Below are 16,833 nucleotides of genomic sequence, written 5' to 3'. Positions count from 1 at the left end.
TGCCCAGGGAGGTGGTGGAGTCACCATCCCTGCAGGTGTTGAAGCAAAGCCTGGATGAGACACTTAGTGCCATGGTCTGGTTGACTGGACAGGGCTGGGTGCTAGGTTGGCCTGGATGATTCTGGGGGTCTCTTCCAACCTGCTTGATTCTATGATTCTCTGCATGGACCTCTGGCTTTGCCACCACCTCACCATGGTGGCCACGGGTTCTTCCCCAGAGGTCTGAGCTCAGCCATGGGATGGGCAGCTCTGGAGGAAGTCCCACAGGAAAAGCCAGCAGTAATTCAATAGGGGTTATGAAAGGTGAAGAACATTGGTTGTTGACAGGGTTAGCTGAGTGCATGGTGAAGAGGAGGAGCCAATCTCACCATGAGCACTGGGGATGCAGAGGACACCAGGAGCACAGCAGACAAATAAAATGATTTCCCTGGTTTTCCAAGTAGTACACATTTCTCTGGAAAGAAAAAGAGTTAGAAGGGAAAAACAGCCATGATTAAATGCATCAGCACTGGAAGAAGTGGTGAGAAATGCTGAAGTTCCTCCTTGGCTTTGAGAGAGGGAGAAACAACCCCTGATCCTCTTTGAATCAGCAGTGTTGTGGAAAGCAGGAGCAGGGAAGTGATGGTGCCCTGATGAGGCCACCTCTTGAATCTTGCCTTTGGTTTTGGGACCCTCACTCCAAGAAGGGCATTGAAGGGCTGGAGTGGGTCCAAGAGGAGGACAGCAAAGCTGGAGAAGGGTCTGGAGAACAGGGCTGGTGAGGAGCAGCAAAGCTGGAGAGGGTTCTGCAGGACAGGGCTGGTGAGGAGCAGCAAAGCTGGAGAAGGGTCTGGAGAACAGGGCTGGTGAGGGGCAGCAAAGCTGGAGAAGGTTCTGCAGAACAGGGCTGGTGAGGGGCAGCAAAGCTGGAGAGGGTTCTGCAGAACAGGGCTGGTGAGGAGCAGCAAAGCTGGAGAGGGGTCTGGAGAACAGGGCTGGTGAGGAGCAGCAAAGCTGGAGAGGGGTCTGGAGAACAGGGCTGGTGAGGAGCAGCAAAGCTGGAGAGGGGTCTGGAGAACAGGGCTGGTGAGGGGCAGCAAAGCTGGAGAGGGTTCTGCAGAACAGGGCTGGTGAGGGGCAGCAAAGCTGGAGAAGGGTCTGGAGAACAGGGCTGGTGAGGAGCAGCAAAGCTGGAGAAGGGTCTGGAGAGCAGGGCTGGTGAGGGGCAGCAAAGCTGGAGAGGGGTCTGCAGAACAGGGCTGGTGAGGAGCAGCAAAGCTGGAGAGGGTTCTGCAGAACAGGGCTGGTGAGGAGCAGCAAAGCTGGAGAGGGGTCTGGAGAACAGGGCTGGTGAGGAGCAGCAAAGCTGGAGAGGGGTCTGGAGAACAGGGCTGGTGAGGAGCAGCAAAGCTGGAGAGGGGTCTGGAGAACAGGGCTGGTGAGGAGCAGCAAAGCTGGAGAGGGGTCTGGAGAACAGGGCTGGTGAGGAGCAGCAAAGCTGGAGAGGGGTCTGGAGAACAGGGCTGGTGAGGAGCAGCAAAGCTGGAGAAGGGTCTGGAGAACAGGGCTGGTGAGGGGCAGCAACGCTGGAGAGGGGTCTGGAGAACAGGGCTGGTGAGGGGCAGCAAAGCTGGAGAAGGGTCTGCAGAACAGGGCTGGTGAGGAGCAGCAAAGCTGGAGAAGGGTCTGGAGAACAGGGCTGGTGAGGAGCAGCAAAGCTGGAGAAGGGTCTGGAGAACAGGGCTGGTGAGGAGCAGCAAAGCTGGAGAGGGGTCTGGAGAACAGGGCTGGTGAGGAGCAGCAAAGCTGGAGAGGGGTCTGGAGAACAGGGCTGGTGAGGGGCAGCAAAGCTGGAGAAGGGTCTGGAGAACAGGGCTGGTGAGGAGCAGCAAAGCTGGAGAAGGGTCTGGAGAACAGGGCTGGTGAGGAGCAGCAAAGCTGGAGAAGGGTCTGGAGAACAGGGCTGGTGAGGAGCAGCACAGCTGGAGAGGGGTCTGGAGAACAGGGCTGGTGAGGTGCAGCAAAGCTGGAGAGGGGTCTGGAGAACAGGGCTGGTGAGGAGCAGCACAGCTGGAGAGGGGTCTGGAGAACAGGGCTGGTGAGGAGCAGCACAGCTGGAGAGGGGTCTGGAGAACAGGGCTGGTGAGGGGCAGCAAAGCTGAAGAAGGGTCTGGAGAGCAGGGCTGGTGAGGAGCAGCTGAGGGAACTGGAAGCATTCAGCCTGGAGAAAAGGAGGCTGAGGAGAGACCTTCTGACTCTACAGCTCCCTGAAAGAAGGTTGGAGTGAGGAGGTTGCTCTCTTCTCCCTGGTGTCAGATAGGAGAGGGAATGGTCTGAAATTACACCACAGGAGGTTTCGGTTGGCCATTAGGAAGCATTTTTTCCTGCAGGAGTGGTCAGGCATTGGAATGGGCTGCCCAGGGAGGTGGTGGAGTCACCATCCCTGGAGGTGTTCAAGAAAGGTGTGGCTGTGGCACTTTGGGACACAGTTTAAAGGCCCTGGTGGTGCTGGGTTCTGGATGATCACGGAGGTCTCTCCCTACCAGCACAGTTCCATGTTGCTTTGAAGGCTGGAGCGGTGAAGCTACAGGAGGTTGTTTTCTTTGGGCTGTTTTTCTTCTCCTGTCCTATGGTTCCTGTTTCAGCAGTTAGCAGAACCTAAGGAGCATGTGATGAAATGCTGCTGTAATATGTTTGTAATTCCAGCCTATGTAAACCAATAAAAAGAGGATTGCAGCCTGTAATGAATCTACGATGATGTGAAACCTGACATAGTTTGAATCACACAGTAGGAACATACTTTTATTAGTAATTTGGTGTCCCTGATTTACAGCCTGTTTCAAACCATTGGGCAGCTGGCCATGGCTCATAACTCAGCCCAGTCCTAGAATATGGAACTTGGCTGGAGAATCCAGAAATCTGTTAAATGTAGGTAACAATTAGAAGCTGAACTTGCAGCCCAGAAGGCCAATGGCAGCCTACATCCAAAGCAGCCTGGCCAGCAGGTCGAGAGAGGTGATTCTGCTCCTCTGCTCTGCTCTGGGGAGACCTCACCTGGAATGTTGCATCCACTTCTGGGGCATTTGACGCAGGAAGGACAAGGACAGAATCACAGAATCACAGAATCAACCAGGTTGGAAGAGACCTCCAAGATCATCCAGTCCAACCTGCTGGTGGAGCAGGTCTAAGAGGAGGGCTGTGAAAATGCTCAGGGGGATGGAGCACTTCTGATATGAGGACATGGACCTGAGGGAGCAAGTCCAGGTGAGGGCCACCAAGATGATCAGGAGGTCCAGCCTCCTGCTGTGAGGACAGGCCGAGAGATCTGGGGTCGTTCAACCTGGAGAAGAGAAGGCTCCAGGGAGACCTAACAGTATCCTGCTAGTACCTGAAGGAGGCTACAGGAAGGCTGCAGAGGGACTGTTTGCAAAGGCCTGCAGTGACAGGATGAGGGCAATGGTTTGAGATGAGAGCAGAGCAGATTTAGATTGGATGTGAGGAGCAAGTTCTGCACCATGAGGCTGCTGGAACACTCCAACAGGTTGCCCAAGGAAGAAGTTGAGGCCCCATTTCTGGAGCTATTGAAGGTGAGGCTGGAGAAGGCTCTGAGCAGCCTGCTCTAGTGGAGGATGTGCCTGCTGCCTGCAGGGGGGTTGGGCTGGATGACCTTTAGATGTCCCTTCCAATCCAAACCATTCTGTGATTCTGTGTTGAGCATTTTGGGGGCTGTAAACCTCTATGACTAGAAGCCCTCAAGGGGGGAAGCTGAAGGCTCTGTATTTCCAAGCTTTTGGGTTCTTGAGTTGGAAGAGGAAGAACCAAAGTAGTAAAAAATTCAGTAGGTGTTGGGAGCTGGGACCTCTTTGATGGCAGTTACCCTGTGAGGTGTTGGTTATGGAGAACAGCTCTCCAGTGCAGACAAGTGTCTCCAGCAGGGCTTTCTGTGGCCTGGGGGGTTTGCCTTTACTGCTCTACCACCTTGCTTTGCCTCTAGAGAGACTCCAGCCAAGCAGCCAAGCCTCCCATGCCCTGCCATGAGGCTGGGGCGCTTTATAGCCAAGGCTCTCTACACCAGCTGGGTATGGGGGGCTCTTTTGTTTTCATTCTCTGCTTTTCTTGGCGTGCTTTGTGTTGGCTCACACATTTCCTCCTCCTCCTCTTGCTGACTAATAGCTCCAGGGGACCTGTCTTCCAGCTGGGATGGTGAAATGTTTGGGCGTGTGGAGACAGCTGTTAACGGTGCCCCAGGAGTCAGCTCCTGGGGGGTGCTCCATATGGGGTCAACCACCCCCATAAGGCTCAAGCAGCTGTAGCCAGTTAACCTGGGCTCACTGAGATTGTGTCCTGCCCTTGGCTATGGCCAAGCCTCAAGCTGGAGTTCAGCATCTCATGGCCAGCAGGGCTGCTGGGAGAGCTAGACTCGTGAAGAGGATGCTGGAGTAGTCCCAGCTGAAAGGTGCTCTGCTGATCCTGAAGCAGGTCTCAGGGCCAGACCTTCAAAATGTAGGGGAAGGATTTAGTTGGGGAAATATGAGCCAGCAGTGTGCCCAGGTGGCCAAGAAAGCCAGCAGCATCCTGGTGTGGATCAGTGATGGTGTGGCCAGGGCAAGGGTTGTCCCCCGGTACTGGGAGCTGGTGGGGCCACACCTTGAATCTTCAATTTGCTTTTGGGCCACTCAGTCCAAGAAGGACATTGAAGGGATGGAGCATATCCAGAGAACAGCAACAAAGGTAGTGAAGAGTCTGGAAAGCAGGTCTGGTGAGAAACAGCTGAAAGAACTGGAGTTGTTCAACCTGGAGAGAAGGAAGCTGAGAGGAAATCTCTCCTCCCTGGAAGGAGGCTGGAGCCAGGTGGAAGTTGGCCTCTTGTCCCAAGGAGTAAGTGACAGGACAAAAGAGAACGGCCTCAAGTTGCCCCAGGGGAGATTTAGGTTGGACATGAGGAACAATTTCTTCCTTGAAAGGGTTGTCAAGGCTTGGACCAGGCTGCCCAGGGCAGTGCTAGAGTCCCCATCCCTGGAGGCATTTCATAGCTGTGGAGATGTGGTGCTGAGGGCCATGGTTTGGTGGTGACCTGGCAGTGCTGGGGTAAGGGTTGGACTCGATGATCTCAAAGATCTCTTCCAACTAAAACCATTCCATGATTCTGTGGTTTCTGTGTACAGTCTCCTGTGTAACCTCCTCTGCATCCCCCTTTGGTGGCTGTGTCATCAGGGCAGCCACATGTGGCACTTATGACCCTGTACTTTTGCACGTGGCACATGCTAAAAACCTGGAGGTGGAGCTGTGCTTTGTGACTGTTCTTCATCTCTGCTGGGGCACAGGGAGCTTGCAGAGAGAGAGATCATGCCTCATCTGATCCATCAGAGTAGCAGCCAGACAGGTTTTCTTCAGAAACAAGGGATAAAGAAGTTAGTGCAGGTTAAAGATGCTCATGTGGGACTTGGAAGACACTCACTGTATTCTCTCAGAGGGGAGCTCTGATCACAGGCTCACAGGATATAAGGGGTTGGAAGGGACCCAAAGAGATCATTGAGTCCAACCCCCCTGCTAGAGCAGGACAATGCTATCTAACACAGATCACAGAGGAACACATCCAGACAGGCCTTGAAAGTCTCCAGAGAAGGAGACTCCACAGCCTCTCTGGGCAGCCTGTGCCAGTGCTCTGTGACCCTTACAGGAAAGAAGTCCCCCCTTGTGTGGAGGGGGAACCTCCTGTGCTGCAGCTTCCATCCATTGCTCCCTGTCCTATCAAAAAGGCAAACCCACCCATTTCAGCAGGAGTCAGCTTTTGGGGCTGTAATCCTTCCTTGGAGTGGTGCAACCACAGTGTGGTGGCAGGGAACATGGGAGGGCAGGAATTTGAGGTTTTCCATGCACTTTGCTGCTGGCAAGATAAAATACCAGGATGCAGCTGTAGCATGAGGCCAGTGCCTGCTCTTGCCATGCTCACTCTCCTCAGCCTTCAGACAAGTCACGGTGTCATGTTATGCCCCACAGCATCACCAAGGAAAGAACAGAAGTTGTCCTTCAGGGAACATCCAGCTTGGATCCCAATGACCCTGCTGCTGTCTGGGAGGAGTATGAGTTCAAATGCAAGCCTGGGGACCTGAAGAGGAGACCATGCTTCATCACCCCGTACCACTACCGCCTGGACTGGCTGATGTGGTTCGCTGCCTTCCAGGTAGGTGCCTTTGGGTGTTGGGGTGTTCCAGGACCAAGAGAACAAAAGTAGATGGATTTCATACGTGCTGGTGCGTGTGAGGAGATGTTTGAAGTGAGTAAACTCTGTTCAGAAAGAAAGGTTGTGCTCCTCAGGGATGTTTGCTGCTCCTCTGGTGGAACTCCTGGGGGTTTTACTGGAGTGTTTCTCAGCAATAACAAGAGTTAGATGTGTTGAGAAAGGCTCTGGGCTGCTGCTGCCTTGCAGAGTGGTGGCATAGTGGAGCAGAAGCTGCCTCACAAAGTGTCCAGGAGTCACCAGGACTAGCAGCATGCCCATGTGCATCCACATCCCTCCGGGGGACAGCAGTGGATGCTTGCTACAGGTGCATATAGGATCCCTCCCCTGTCCTCAGGGGGTATCAGCAAACATGTGACAGCCATGAGTTAAAAAAGAGGAGAGGAGGGGAGCTTGTAAAGTTAAGTATTGTATAGCACAGAACTCCAGCGTGGTAAGGGTTGGAAGTGACCTCTGGGGATCAGCCAGTCCAACCCCCCTGCTAAAGCAGGGCACCCACAGCAGCTTGCCCGGGATCACCATGGCCAGATGAGTTTGGAAGCTCTCCAGACAAGGAGACTCCACAACCTCTCTGAGCACCCTGCTCCAGGGCTCCAGCACCGTCTCAGACTGCTCTTCTCCAGGCCAAACAGCCACAGGTCTCTCAACTTTTCCTCCTCACAGAGATGTCCCCAGGCCTCTCATCATTTTCATAGCCTCCACTGGACTCTCTGCAGCAGTTTGTTGCCTTTCTTGAACTGGGGAGCCCAGAACTGGACCCTGTACTCCAGCTATGACCTGTTCTGCAGAATCTCCTTCACACGAGCATGAGAAATTGGACTGGGTTTTAGAAACCAAGGGTTTACTGCAGTGGCAGAGGACAAACCCATCTCACATTATCACAGCCTTTGTGCTCCTGGATCATCTCCCAGCATCTCCTCTTCCCTCACTCCTCTCCCCCTGCCCCACAGTTCCGTGTTTGCTTTCTTTGTGGTGTTTTCACTTTAGGTGCCTTCTGGATTCCTCCACGCTGACATCAGCAGGGCTCTTTGGCCATGGTTTGATATCTACCCCACGAGGTCTTTCTCAGCTGGAATTTCATTTAATCTGCATTAGGCATGCTCAGCCCTCAGCCAGCCCAGGTTAAAACTCAAGCCAGCCACAGTGCCCAGCCTTCCAGAAAGGTGCAGGAGGTTGAATGCGAGCTGTCGGTAGATATCTGACTGGATTTTGGGAGAGCTCCCACAAATCCAGCTCTTCCAACCAAAAAGGTTGTCTCTGTGGAGGGGGGAAATGTTTCTGAGATGAGAGAAAGGTTGTTTGTTTCCAGGGCAGGAATATCTCAAGGGCTTTAAAATGTAAAATGACCTCAGGTTTGAAAGCTAAGGAGGACAGGATATAAATAGTCGTGTGCCAGTGCTGGTTCTGGCAGACCCAGGTTGGGTGCTGGGTGACTGGACAGCTTGGAGAGGATGAGGAAGAGGAAGAGGAAGTAAGACATCCTCCTTCACATAGTTGTTAGTGTTTGAGTCACTGAGAGGTTCCCCCAAGTGTTTCTGTTGCCCCAGGCATTGGAAGCTGCTGGAGTGGGGGTGTCTTTTGGACTCTCTCCAGCAGTTCCCTGTCTCTCTTGAACAGGGGAGCCCAGAACTGGATTCAGCACTCCAGATGTGGCCTCACCAGGGCAGAGTAGAGAGGGAGGAGAACCTCCCTTGAGCTGCTGGCCACACTCTTTGTGGTGCACCCTAGGAAACCATTGACCTTGGCCAGAAGGGAGCTCTGCTGGCTAGCCAGGTGGGGGGTGACAGTCCCAAGTTGTGCCAGGGAAAGTATAGACTGGATGTTAGGAGAAAATTGTTCCCAAAGAGAGTGATTGACATTGGAATGGGCTGCCCAGGGAGGTGGTGGAGTCACCATCCCTGGAGGTGTTCAAGAAAAGTCTGGCTGAGGCACTTAGTGCCATGGTCTGGTTGACTGGCTAGGGCTGGGTGCTAGGTTGGACTGGCTGATCTTGGAGGTCTCTCCCAACCTGGTTGATTCTATGATTCTATGATTCTTGTCCCCTAGCACTCCCAGGTCCTTCTTTCCAGAGCTGCTTCCCAGCAGGTCACCCTCACCAGTACTGGTGCTGAGGGTTTTTCCTTCCCAGGTGCAGGACCCTACACTTGTCCTTGCTGATCTTCATTAGATTCCTTTTCACCCAACTCTGCAGCCTGCCCACACCAGCTTATCACAAGCAGTTAATCATTGGGGGTCTCTTTGCCCTGGCAGGAGGTGAAGTACTCACTTGTCATTCATGTGGATGCTGCCAGAGGTGTGCATTTGTCCTGGACTGCATCACCTCCCTGCTGTGGTGGCACCAGATGGAGATGGGTCTTTTTCCAGGCAATCCAGACTGTGCATCCCATGCCTTCTGCACCTGGAAGCTTCCCCATGTCCTCCCTGGTGCACACAGATCTCTGTAAAGCAATTTCAGATGCTGTTTAGAAGAGATACTGGCAAAAGGTGCAGGAAGGATTACAAAAGACCTTCTGAGATGAAAAGTGAGGATGACTCCTGTTGAAAACAATGAGAGGAGAAGTGACTTGGCTACAGCAGGAGGCATGTTCAAATCTGGACCTTCAGGCACATCAATACCTTCTCAAGCTTGGAAGCAAATCCCATTTGGAGTGGCAGCATGTTTGTCTGAACTGTGAGCTGTGCCTTTGATCCTGCCAGCCCAGTGTCCTGCTGTCTTTTCTGCACTGCCACAGCCAGGAGGAGTCACCACCGTTCAGATGCTGCCTACACTTGAGAGCTGCAGGCAGGATGAGAAACCAGAACTTGGAAGCCCAGCAGAAATGTGTGGAGCCAGGCATGTTTTGCAAAGCCCATACAGTAGTTTAGAGAGTCCATAAAAGCAGGTGACTGCAGCCCATGGATTAGGTTTAATTTGTTTGTAGAAGTTCTGGACTTTTTCTACACCACCACTCACCATCTGCCCCACCGCTTCCGCAGCAGGTGGCCACGGGGCTGCTCCTGCACTTTGTTGGCAGTGGCCAGGTAAAGGAGCTGACACATCAAGCTCTGACAGGCTGCAGAAAAGCCAAGGGCTTGGGGGGAAGATATTTACCATCCCTTTGTGCTGCTCATGACAGGTTCCTCTTTGCACCTCATCACCACTTGACATATGACGCCTTCCGCTGCTTAGGGTTTCCTCAGAAACTTTCCACCCTGGCCTGTAGCTGCAGGATTTGTGGTGAAGAGCTGGAGAATGGGAGAGCCAGACCCTGGGACATGGGAGAGACAGACCTTGGGACATGGGAGAGACAGATCCTGGGACATGGGAGAGCCAGACCCTGGGACATGGGAGAGACAGACCCTGGGACATGGGAGAGCCAAACCCTGGGACATGGGAGAGACAGATCCTGGGACATGGGAGAGACAGACCCTGGGACATGGGAGAGCCAGACCCTGGGACATGGGAGAGACAGACCTTGGGACATGGGAGAGACAGACCCTGGGACATGGGAGAGACAGACCCTGGGACATGGGAGAGACAGATCCTGGGACATGGGAGAGACAGACCCTGGGACATGGGAGAGACAGATCCTGGGACATGGGAGAGCCAAGCTGTGGAGCATGGGAGGGGCAGCCTCTGGAGCATGGGAGAGCCAAACCCTGGGACATGGGACACAGGAGAGCCAGATTCTGAGGCATGGGAGAGCCAGACCCTGGGACATGGGAGAGCCAAGCCCTGAGCCATGGGAGAGCCAGGCTGTGGAAGATGGGAAAGCCACGGGTGGTGTGGTGGGGAGCCACCAGCACAACCCCAGTGCACAAACAGGAAGAGCCTCTGGGACATGGTTTAGTGGCCATGGTGATGTTGGGTTGATGGTTGGACTCAGTGAACTTGGAGGTCTTTTCCTGCCAGGACAGTTCTATGTTTCTGTGGTTTCTGGTGGGCATTGGTAGAAGGAGCTCAGCCAGCCCAGCACTCAGCTACAAAAAGCATTGCAGTGCTTGTCAGGCTGAAGCTGGATTCAGCATCCTCGAGAAACAGCAACCCAAAACCAAAATACTGCTCATAGTTTTGGGCCTTCAAGTTGGTCACTTTTCCTGGTAGCAGGATGTGTTGGACTTTACAAAAGCCAGTTGTTTACCTTCCCAAAGATTTGTTCTTGACCAGTGGGCAGCAGTGGAAAGCCTTTAGTGCTCTCAATAAATGAAAATCAAAGGGAAGGCTTTTCCCTTCTTACTGTGGCATGAAGCTTTGTTCCCTTCAGAGACTGCCTCTGGCCAAGGTGAAGGCACAGTCCTGGTGCTTACCAAATAATAACTGCTCAACAAATAACAAAGCTAAGACCCTCTTCATATTGGATTCTTTTGAAGCCAAGTTTCCTGTTGCATTGTAGCTTGAAGCTGCTCCAAAAGTCAAAAGGTTGGAGCTGCCACTGATGCCACTCAGCTTGGTGGCCCCTGTCACAGAATCATGGAATCATAGAGTCATGCAATCAAAGAATCATGGAGCCATAGAATCAGGGTTGTTGAATCATAGAATCATGGAACCAGAGAATTATAGAGTCATGGAACCAGAGAAATATAGAATCATGGAACAAGAGAATCATAGAATTGTGGAATCAGAGAATCATGGAGCCATAGAGTTATGGAATCATAGAATCATGGAACAAGAGAATCATAGAATTGTGGGATCAGAGAATCAAGCAACCAGAGAACCAGAGAATCATGGAGCCATAGAGTTATGGAATCATAGAATCACAGAAACAAGGAATCATAGCATCATGGAGCCATAGAGTCAGAGAGTTATGGAATCATAGAATCATGGAACAAGAGAATCATAGAATTGTGGAATCAGAGAATCAAGCAACCAGAGAATCCTAGAGTCATGGAAGCATGGAATTATGGAGCTATAGAGTCATAGAGTTATGGAATCACAGAATCACAGAAACATGGAATCATAGAATTATGGAATCAGAGAATCATGCAACCAGAGAATCCTAGAGTCATGGAAGCATGGAATTATGGAGATATAGAGTCATAGAGTTATGGAATCACAGAATCACAGAAACATGGAATCATAGAATTATGGAATCAGAGAATCATGCAACCAGAGAATCCTAGAGTCATGGAAGCATGGAATTATGGAGATATAGAGTCATAGAGTTATGGAATCACAGAATCATAGAAACATGGAACCAAAGAATTATGGAATCAGAGAATCATGCAACCATAGAAACCTAGAGTCATGGAGCCATAGAATCATAGAGTTATGGAATCAGAGAATTATGCAACCATAGAATCATAGAGTCATGGAAGCACAGAACCATGGAGCCATAGAATCATAGAGTTATGGAATCAGAGAATCATAGAAACATGGAATCAGAGAATCATAGAAACATGGAATCAGAGAATCATGCAACCGTAGAATCCTAGAGTCATAGAGCCATAGAATCATAGAACTATGGAATCAGAGAATCATGCAACCATAGAATCCTAGAGTCATGGAGCCATAGAATCATAGAGTTATGGAATCAGAGAATTATGCAACCACAGAATCCTAGAGTCATGGAATCATAGAATCATGGAGCCATAGAATCATAGAACTGTAGAATCATGGAATCAGAGAATCTTAGAAGCATGCAGCCATAGATTCATATAATCATTGAATTACAGAGTCATGGAGCCATAGAGTTGTAGAGTCATGGAACCACAGAATCATGGAATCATAGAATCATAGAATCATGGAAGTAGAGAATCATAGAATTGTGGCATCAGAGAATCATGCAACCAGAGAATCATGGAGTTATAGAATCACAGAATCATAGGATTATGGAGTCATGGGACCAGAGAATCATAGAACTGTGGAATCATAGAATCATGCAACCATAGAATCATAGAATCATGGAACTATAGAGTCATAGAACCATAGAATCAAAAAGTCATGGAATCATCCAATTGGTTTGGTTGTTCAGAATCATCAGATGCTCAGCAAACCCACCTCAGAGCAGCATTTGTGTTCTGCTGAGAAGCAGTAATTGCTCTCCAGATGGTGTGTGTGTGTGTTTCTAAATACATTTCAGCTGCCCTTCTAAGAGGAGAGAACCTTCTCTGGTGGGAACATCTCTCTGCTGAGGAAAGGCTGAGGGAATTGGGACTTTTTAGGCTGGGAAAAAAAAGAAGATTGAGAGGGAATCTCATCAGTGCTGATCAATACTTAAAGGATGGGTGTCAGGAGGGTGAGACCCGGCTGTTTTCATTGGTACCCACTGAGAGGACAAGGGATAACAGGCACAGACTTGAACACAAGAAGTTCCATCTAAACATGAGGAGGAAACTCTTTAATTTAAGAGTGATGGAGCTCTGGAGCAGGCTGCCCAGAGAGATGCTGGAGCCTCCATCTCTGGAGAGATTCAAAACTTGCCTGAACATGTCCCTGTGTGACCTTCTCTGGGTGCTCCCACCTTGGCAAGGGGTTTGGACTAGGTGATCTCCAGAGGTCCCTTCTAACCCCTACCACTCTGTGATTCTGTGGTTGATCCTCTGAAGATCTTCCCTGGGTGGTGACAGGGAGTGGTGACAGAGACTTCAGGTTACCACACCTGAACTGGAGGAGCTGAGAAGAGGTTCCCCTCTTTATAGAGCAGGCAGATTAGTATTTTTGTGGCATATTTTAGTCAAGCCTTTGCTGTCTCACTCTTCCAGTTAGAAGGTGCTTACAGGAACAAGCTGCATGGCAGCAGGGTGGAGGAGGAGGTGTGTGTAATGTAATAAACCCTAACCCCCATGTGCAGGGCACCAGGCACAGCCTTTTACATTCCCTTTCTTCCCCCTTCTGGAAATTCAGAGCTCAGTTCACTTCCATTTTGGTCTATGTTCAGCATGGAAGAATTTTGTTTTCTTCTTTTGTCTGTGATCAGTTTGCTCCCTGGGGCTAGGAGCAAAAGGACTTTTTCAGCCCAATCAATTTGATGATTCCATAATTCCATTAATAACTTCAACACCCCCACCCCCCCCACCCCGAGCTGCATGTAGACAAACCCCCAGGGTGGATGATGGGCAAGTTCAAACCCTCAGGGTGGATGATGGGCAAGTTCATCCCTGGTAGTAATCACAGAGTTACTTCAGTTGGAAGAGACCTCTAAGTCCAACCATCAGCCCAACACCACCATGGCCACTGAACCATGGCCCCAAGTGCCATGGCCACATGGTTGTTGAACAGCTCCAGGGATGATGACTCCACTACTGCCCTAGGCAGCCTGTTCCAATGCCTGACTACTCTGGCAGGAAGGAAGTTGCTCCTGATCTCCAACCTAAACCTCCCCTGGCACAATTTCAGGCTGTTTCCTCTTGTTCTATCACCTGATACTAGGGAGGAGAGACCAACTCCCTCCCCTCACTCCAACCTCCTTTCAGGGAGCTGTAGGGAGCTGCCCTGGAAGTGCCCAGGAGCCAAAGGAGGGCTGATAGGCTGTCGTGCCATGGGCTGTATCAATACAGAGTGAGACCTTGTCCATGCAGAAAATGATTGCTGGCTTCAGTGGCTGTTGTGTCTCCCTGTCTGGGCTCCAACCTGGAACAAAGTGACTTTTCTTTCCCAGTGCAGAGGTGATATGGGAGCTCTGCCAGGTGTGTGATTTCCCCACAAGATCTAAGAGCCTGTTCCCAAAGTCTTGCTCCACCACCTGCCTCCTCTGGGGAGCTGCTGCTTTCCCAAGCATTGTCTCATAGAATCAGAATTGTTTTGGTTGGAAGGGACCTTGAAGATCATCTAGTCCAACTATTAACCCAGCACTGCCAGGTCATCACTAAACCATGTCCCTCAGCACCACATCTCCAAAGCTTTGAAACCCTCTCAGGAATGAGGACTTCACCACTACCCTGGGCAGTCTGTCCCAGGCCTTGAAAAGCCTTTTGGGGGAAGAAGTTGTTGCTCTTGTCCAGCCTAAACTTGCCCTAAACCAGCTTTAGGCCCTTTCTTCTTGTCCCATCACTTGTTCTTTGGGAGAGGAGACCTACAGCCCCAGCTTTTGGAGGGCAGGAGCAGGTGTGGGAGTCTTCATCCATAACTCTGTCTTGATGAAGCCTGAGCAGCTGAGGGACCTGCACTGCTGTGCAGGGTCAGTCCCCAGCTGTCTGTGTGCTTGGTGAAGATCCAGAACCTAAAGATGAACCCAGTACATGGCTGCATGCCCACCTGAAAGCATCTGTCATGGCTTCTTTGCTAATCCACTGGATGACTCAAGCTCCTACTCAACTGTTTTGCAGCCTCAGAGATGGCAAATAAAGGCCAATGAAGAGTGTGGTCAGTAGGTCAAGGGAGGGTCTCTTTCCCCTCTGCTCTGCCCCAGTGAGGCTGCATTTGAATTATTGTAAACCATGCTGGGCTTCTTGGATCAAGAGAGACAAGAAACTGCTGAGGGGCCTGGAGCATCTCTAGGAGGAGCAAAGGCTGAGAGCCCAGGGGCTGTTGAGCCTGGAGAAGAGCAGCCCCGGAGGGCATCTGAGCAATGCTCAACAAGAGCTAAAGGGTGGGGTGCAAGAGGATGGAGCCAGACTCTGGTCAGTAGTGCCCAGCAACAGGACAAGGGGCAGTGGGCACAAACTGGAACCCAGGAGGTTCCATTTGAACAAGAAACTTATTTGGTGTGAGTGTGCTGGAGGCCTGGAGCAGGCTGCCCAGAGAGGTTGTGGAGTCTCCTTGTGTGGAGAGCTTCCAAACCCAGCTGGGCATTGTGATGCTGGGCAAGCTGCTGTGGGTGCCCTGCTTTAGCAGGTGGGGTTGGACTGGATAATCCACACCACGCTGGGAGTCTGGAATTCTGGAAAGCAGAGCTCAACACCAAGCAAATCCCTCCCATCCTGAACAGCTCTGCAAATGCTTTTTCAAACTCAGTCTCACTGGATCCACGGACGGAGGAATCATCACCTTCCCACCTTGCCGTGTGATGCTTCCCTAGGTGCAGCCCACATCTCCTGCAGTCTTTTTTAACCCCTCCCTTTGCCACCTTATCACTTTACAGAGTAATGAGTTAAACAGCGTGGTCCTTAGCGCAGCTCAGCTGCTGCATGCTCCCAGCATTGCCGGCACAGGGCGGCGCAGCCTCCGTGCTGGGGAGGGCTGGGGGGGGCTGCACTGGCTGGAAAGTTCTCACCACAGCCTTCACTGGGGCCAGACGTTGTAAATTTTACAAGGAAAACACTTTACAAACCAGAAGTCCCAAACTCTGCTGTGCATGGAGCTGCTAATTAACGATTTGGAGACCATGTGAGCCAGGGAGCTGATTCCACTGCTGCTGAGCCTCCTGGGTCTCAGTCAGGCTTCACAGTGTGAGCCTGCAGCCCTGAAGGCCAGTGGCAGCCTGGGCTGCATCAAGAGCAGTGTGGCCAGCAGATGGAGAGAGGGGACTCTGCCCCTCTGCTTTGCTCTGCTCTGGAGAGACCTCATCTGCAGTGCTGTGTCCTGCTCTGGAGCCTTCAACACAGGAAGGGCATGGACCTGATGGAGCAGGTCCAGAGCAGGGCCACAAAACTGATCAGGGGGCTGGAGCACCTCTGCTGTGGGGACAGCCTGAGGGAGCTGGGGGTATTCAGCCTGGAGAAGGCTCCAGGGAGACCTCAGAGCAGCCTGCCAGTGCCGGGCATCAGAGGAACTGTTTGCAAAGGCCTGCAGTGACAGGATGAGAGGCAATGGTTTGGAATGAGAGCAGAGCAGATTTGGATTGGGTATGAGGAAGAAGTTCTGCACCATGAGGCTGCTGGAACACTGCAACAGGTTGTCCAGGGAGGGAGTTTGGACTCTTTCTCTGGAGCTATTGAAGGTGAGGCTGGACAAGACTGTAAGCAACCTGCTCTGATGGAGGATGTCCTTGCTGACTGTGAGGGGGTTGGACTGGATGACCTTTGGAGGTCTCTTCCAACCCAAACCATTCTGTGATTCTGTGATCCTGTGACCTGTAATATTTGATATTGTTTGACATTTGGTGTCCCTGTCCATAGCAGGCTGCTTGGGACTGGATGATCTTCAAGGTTACATAGAACCACAGATTGCATCTGTTTGGAAGGGACCCTCAAAGCTCATCTTGCCCACCCCCCTGCAGTCAGCAGATACATCTCCAGCTAGTTAAGGTTGCTCATGGCCCCATGAAGTTTGACCTTGAATATCTCCAAGGATGGGGTCTCAACCACATCTCTGGGCAACTTGTTCCAAGGTCCCTTCCAACCCAAACTGTTCTGTGATCATCTTCCACTGCTGTTGCACCTTTTGGGAAGTCTCTGCAAATAACTAAGAATTCCCAGGGCTGCAGGTCCCAGATCCCATCCTGAGCTGAGCATCTTAGGCAGCACCAAGGTGCTAAGCAGCACAGAGTTGCCTGGCACAGCCAGGAGTCATGGGGTGAGTTTTGCCATGAGTCACAACATGGTCAAGTCCCTGGCAGGGATGCTGCCAGCTTTTGCTGCATCCTGGCCAGCCCTGGCAGTGTGATTGTGAGACTTAGAAGACTTACATCTCACTTCTGGCTCCTGGCTGCAGGGCTCAGCATATCTGCACTCAGACTGCTGCATGAGGATCATGGTGGTCTTGGTTCCTTAGGGGCTAAAGTTGCCCCAACCCTGCTTGAGAGTCACCACCACCT

General features: G+C 51.5%; 1 protein-coding gene across 2 annotated transcripts in view; it reads left to right on the top strand.

Annotated features, from left to right (window-relative positions):
* Positions 1–16,833, top strand: part of LMF1 (lipase maturation factor 1) — a 255,459-nt gene that overhangs the window by 222,008 nt on the left and 16,618 nt on the right. For both annotated transcript variants that reach the window (XM_064153521.1, XM_064153520.1), the window contains exon 9: positions 5,980–6,163. In XM_064153521.1, coding sequence (XP_064009591.1) covers positions 5,980–6,163 — 184 coding nt within the window. The remainder of the gene's footprint in view (positions 1–5,979; positions 6,164–16,833) is intronic.

The sequence above is a fragment of the Pogoniulus pusillus genome, chromosome 13, assembly GCF_015220805.1.
Source record: "Pogoniulus pusillus isolate bPogPus1 chromosome 13, bPogPus1.pri, whole genome shotgun sequence".
NCBI classification, from domain to species: domain Eukaryota; kingdom Metazoa; phylum Chordata; class Aves; order Piciformes; family Lybiidae; genus Pogoniulus; species Pogoniulus pusillus.
The sequence above is the reverse complement of the archived record's forward strand: the minus strand, read 5'-3'. Positions and strand labels throughout refer to the sequence as shown.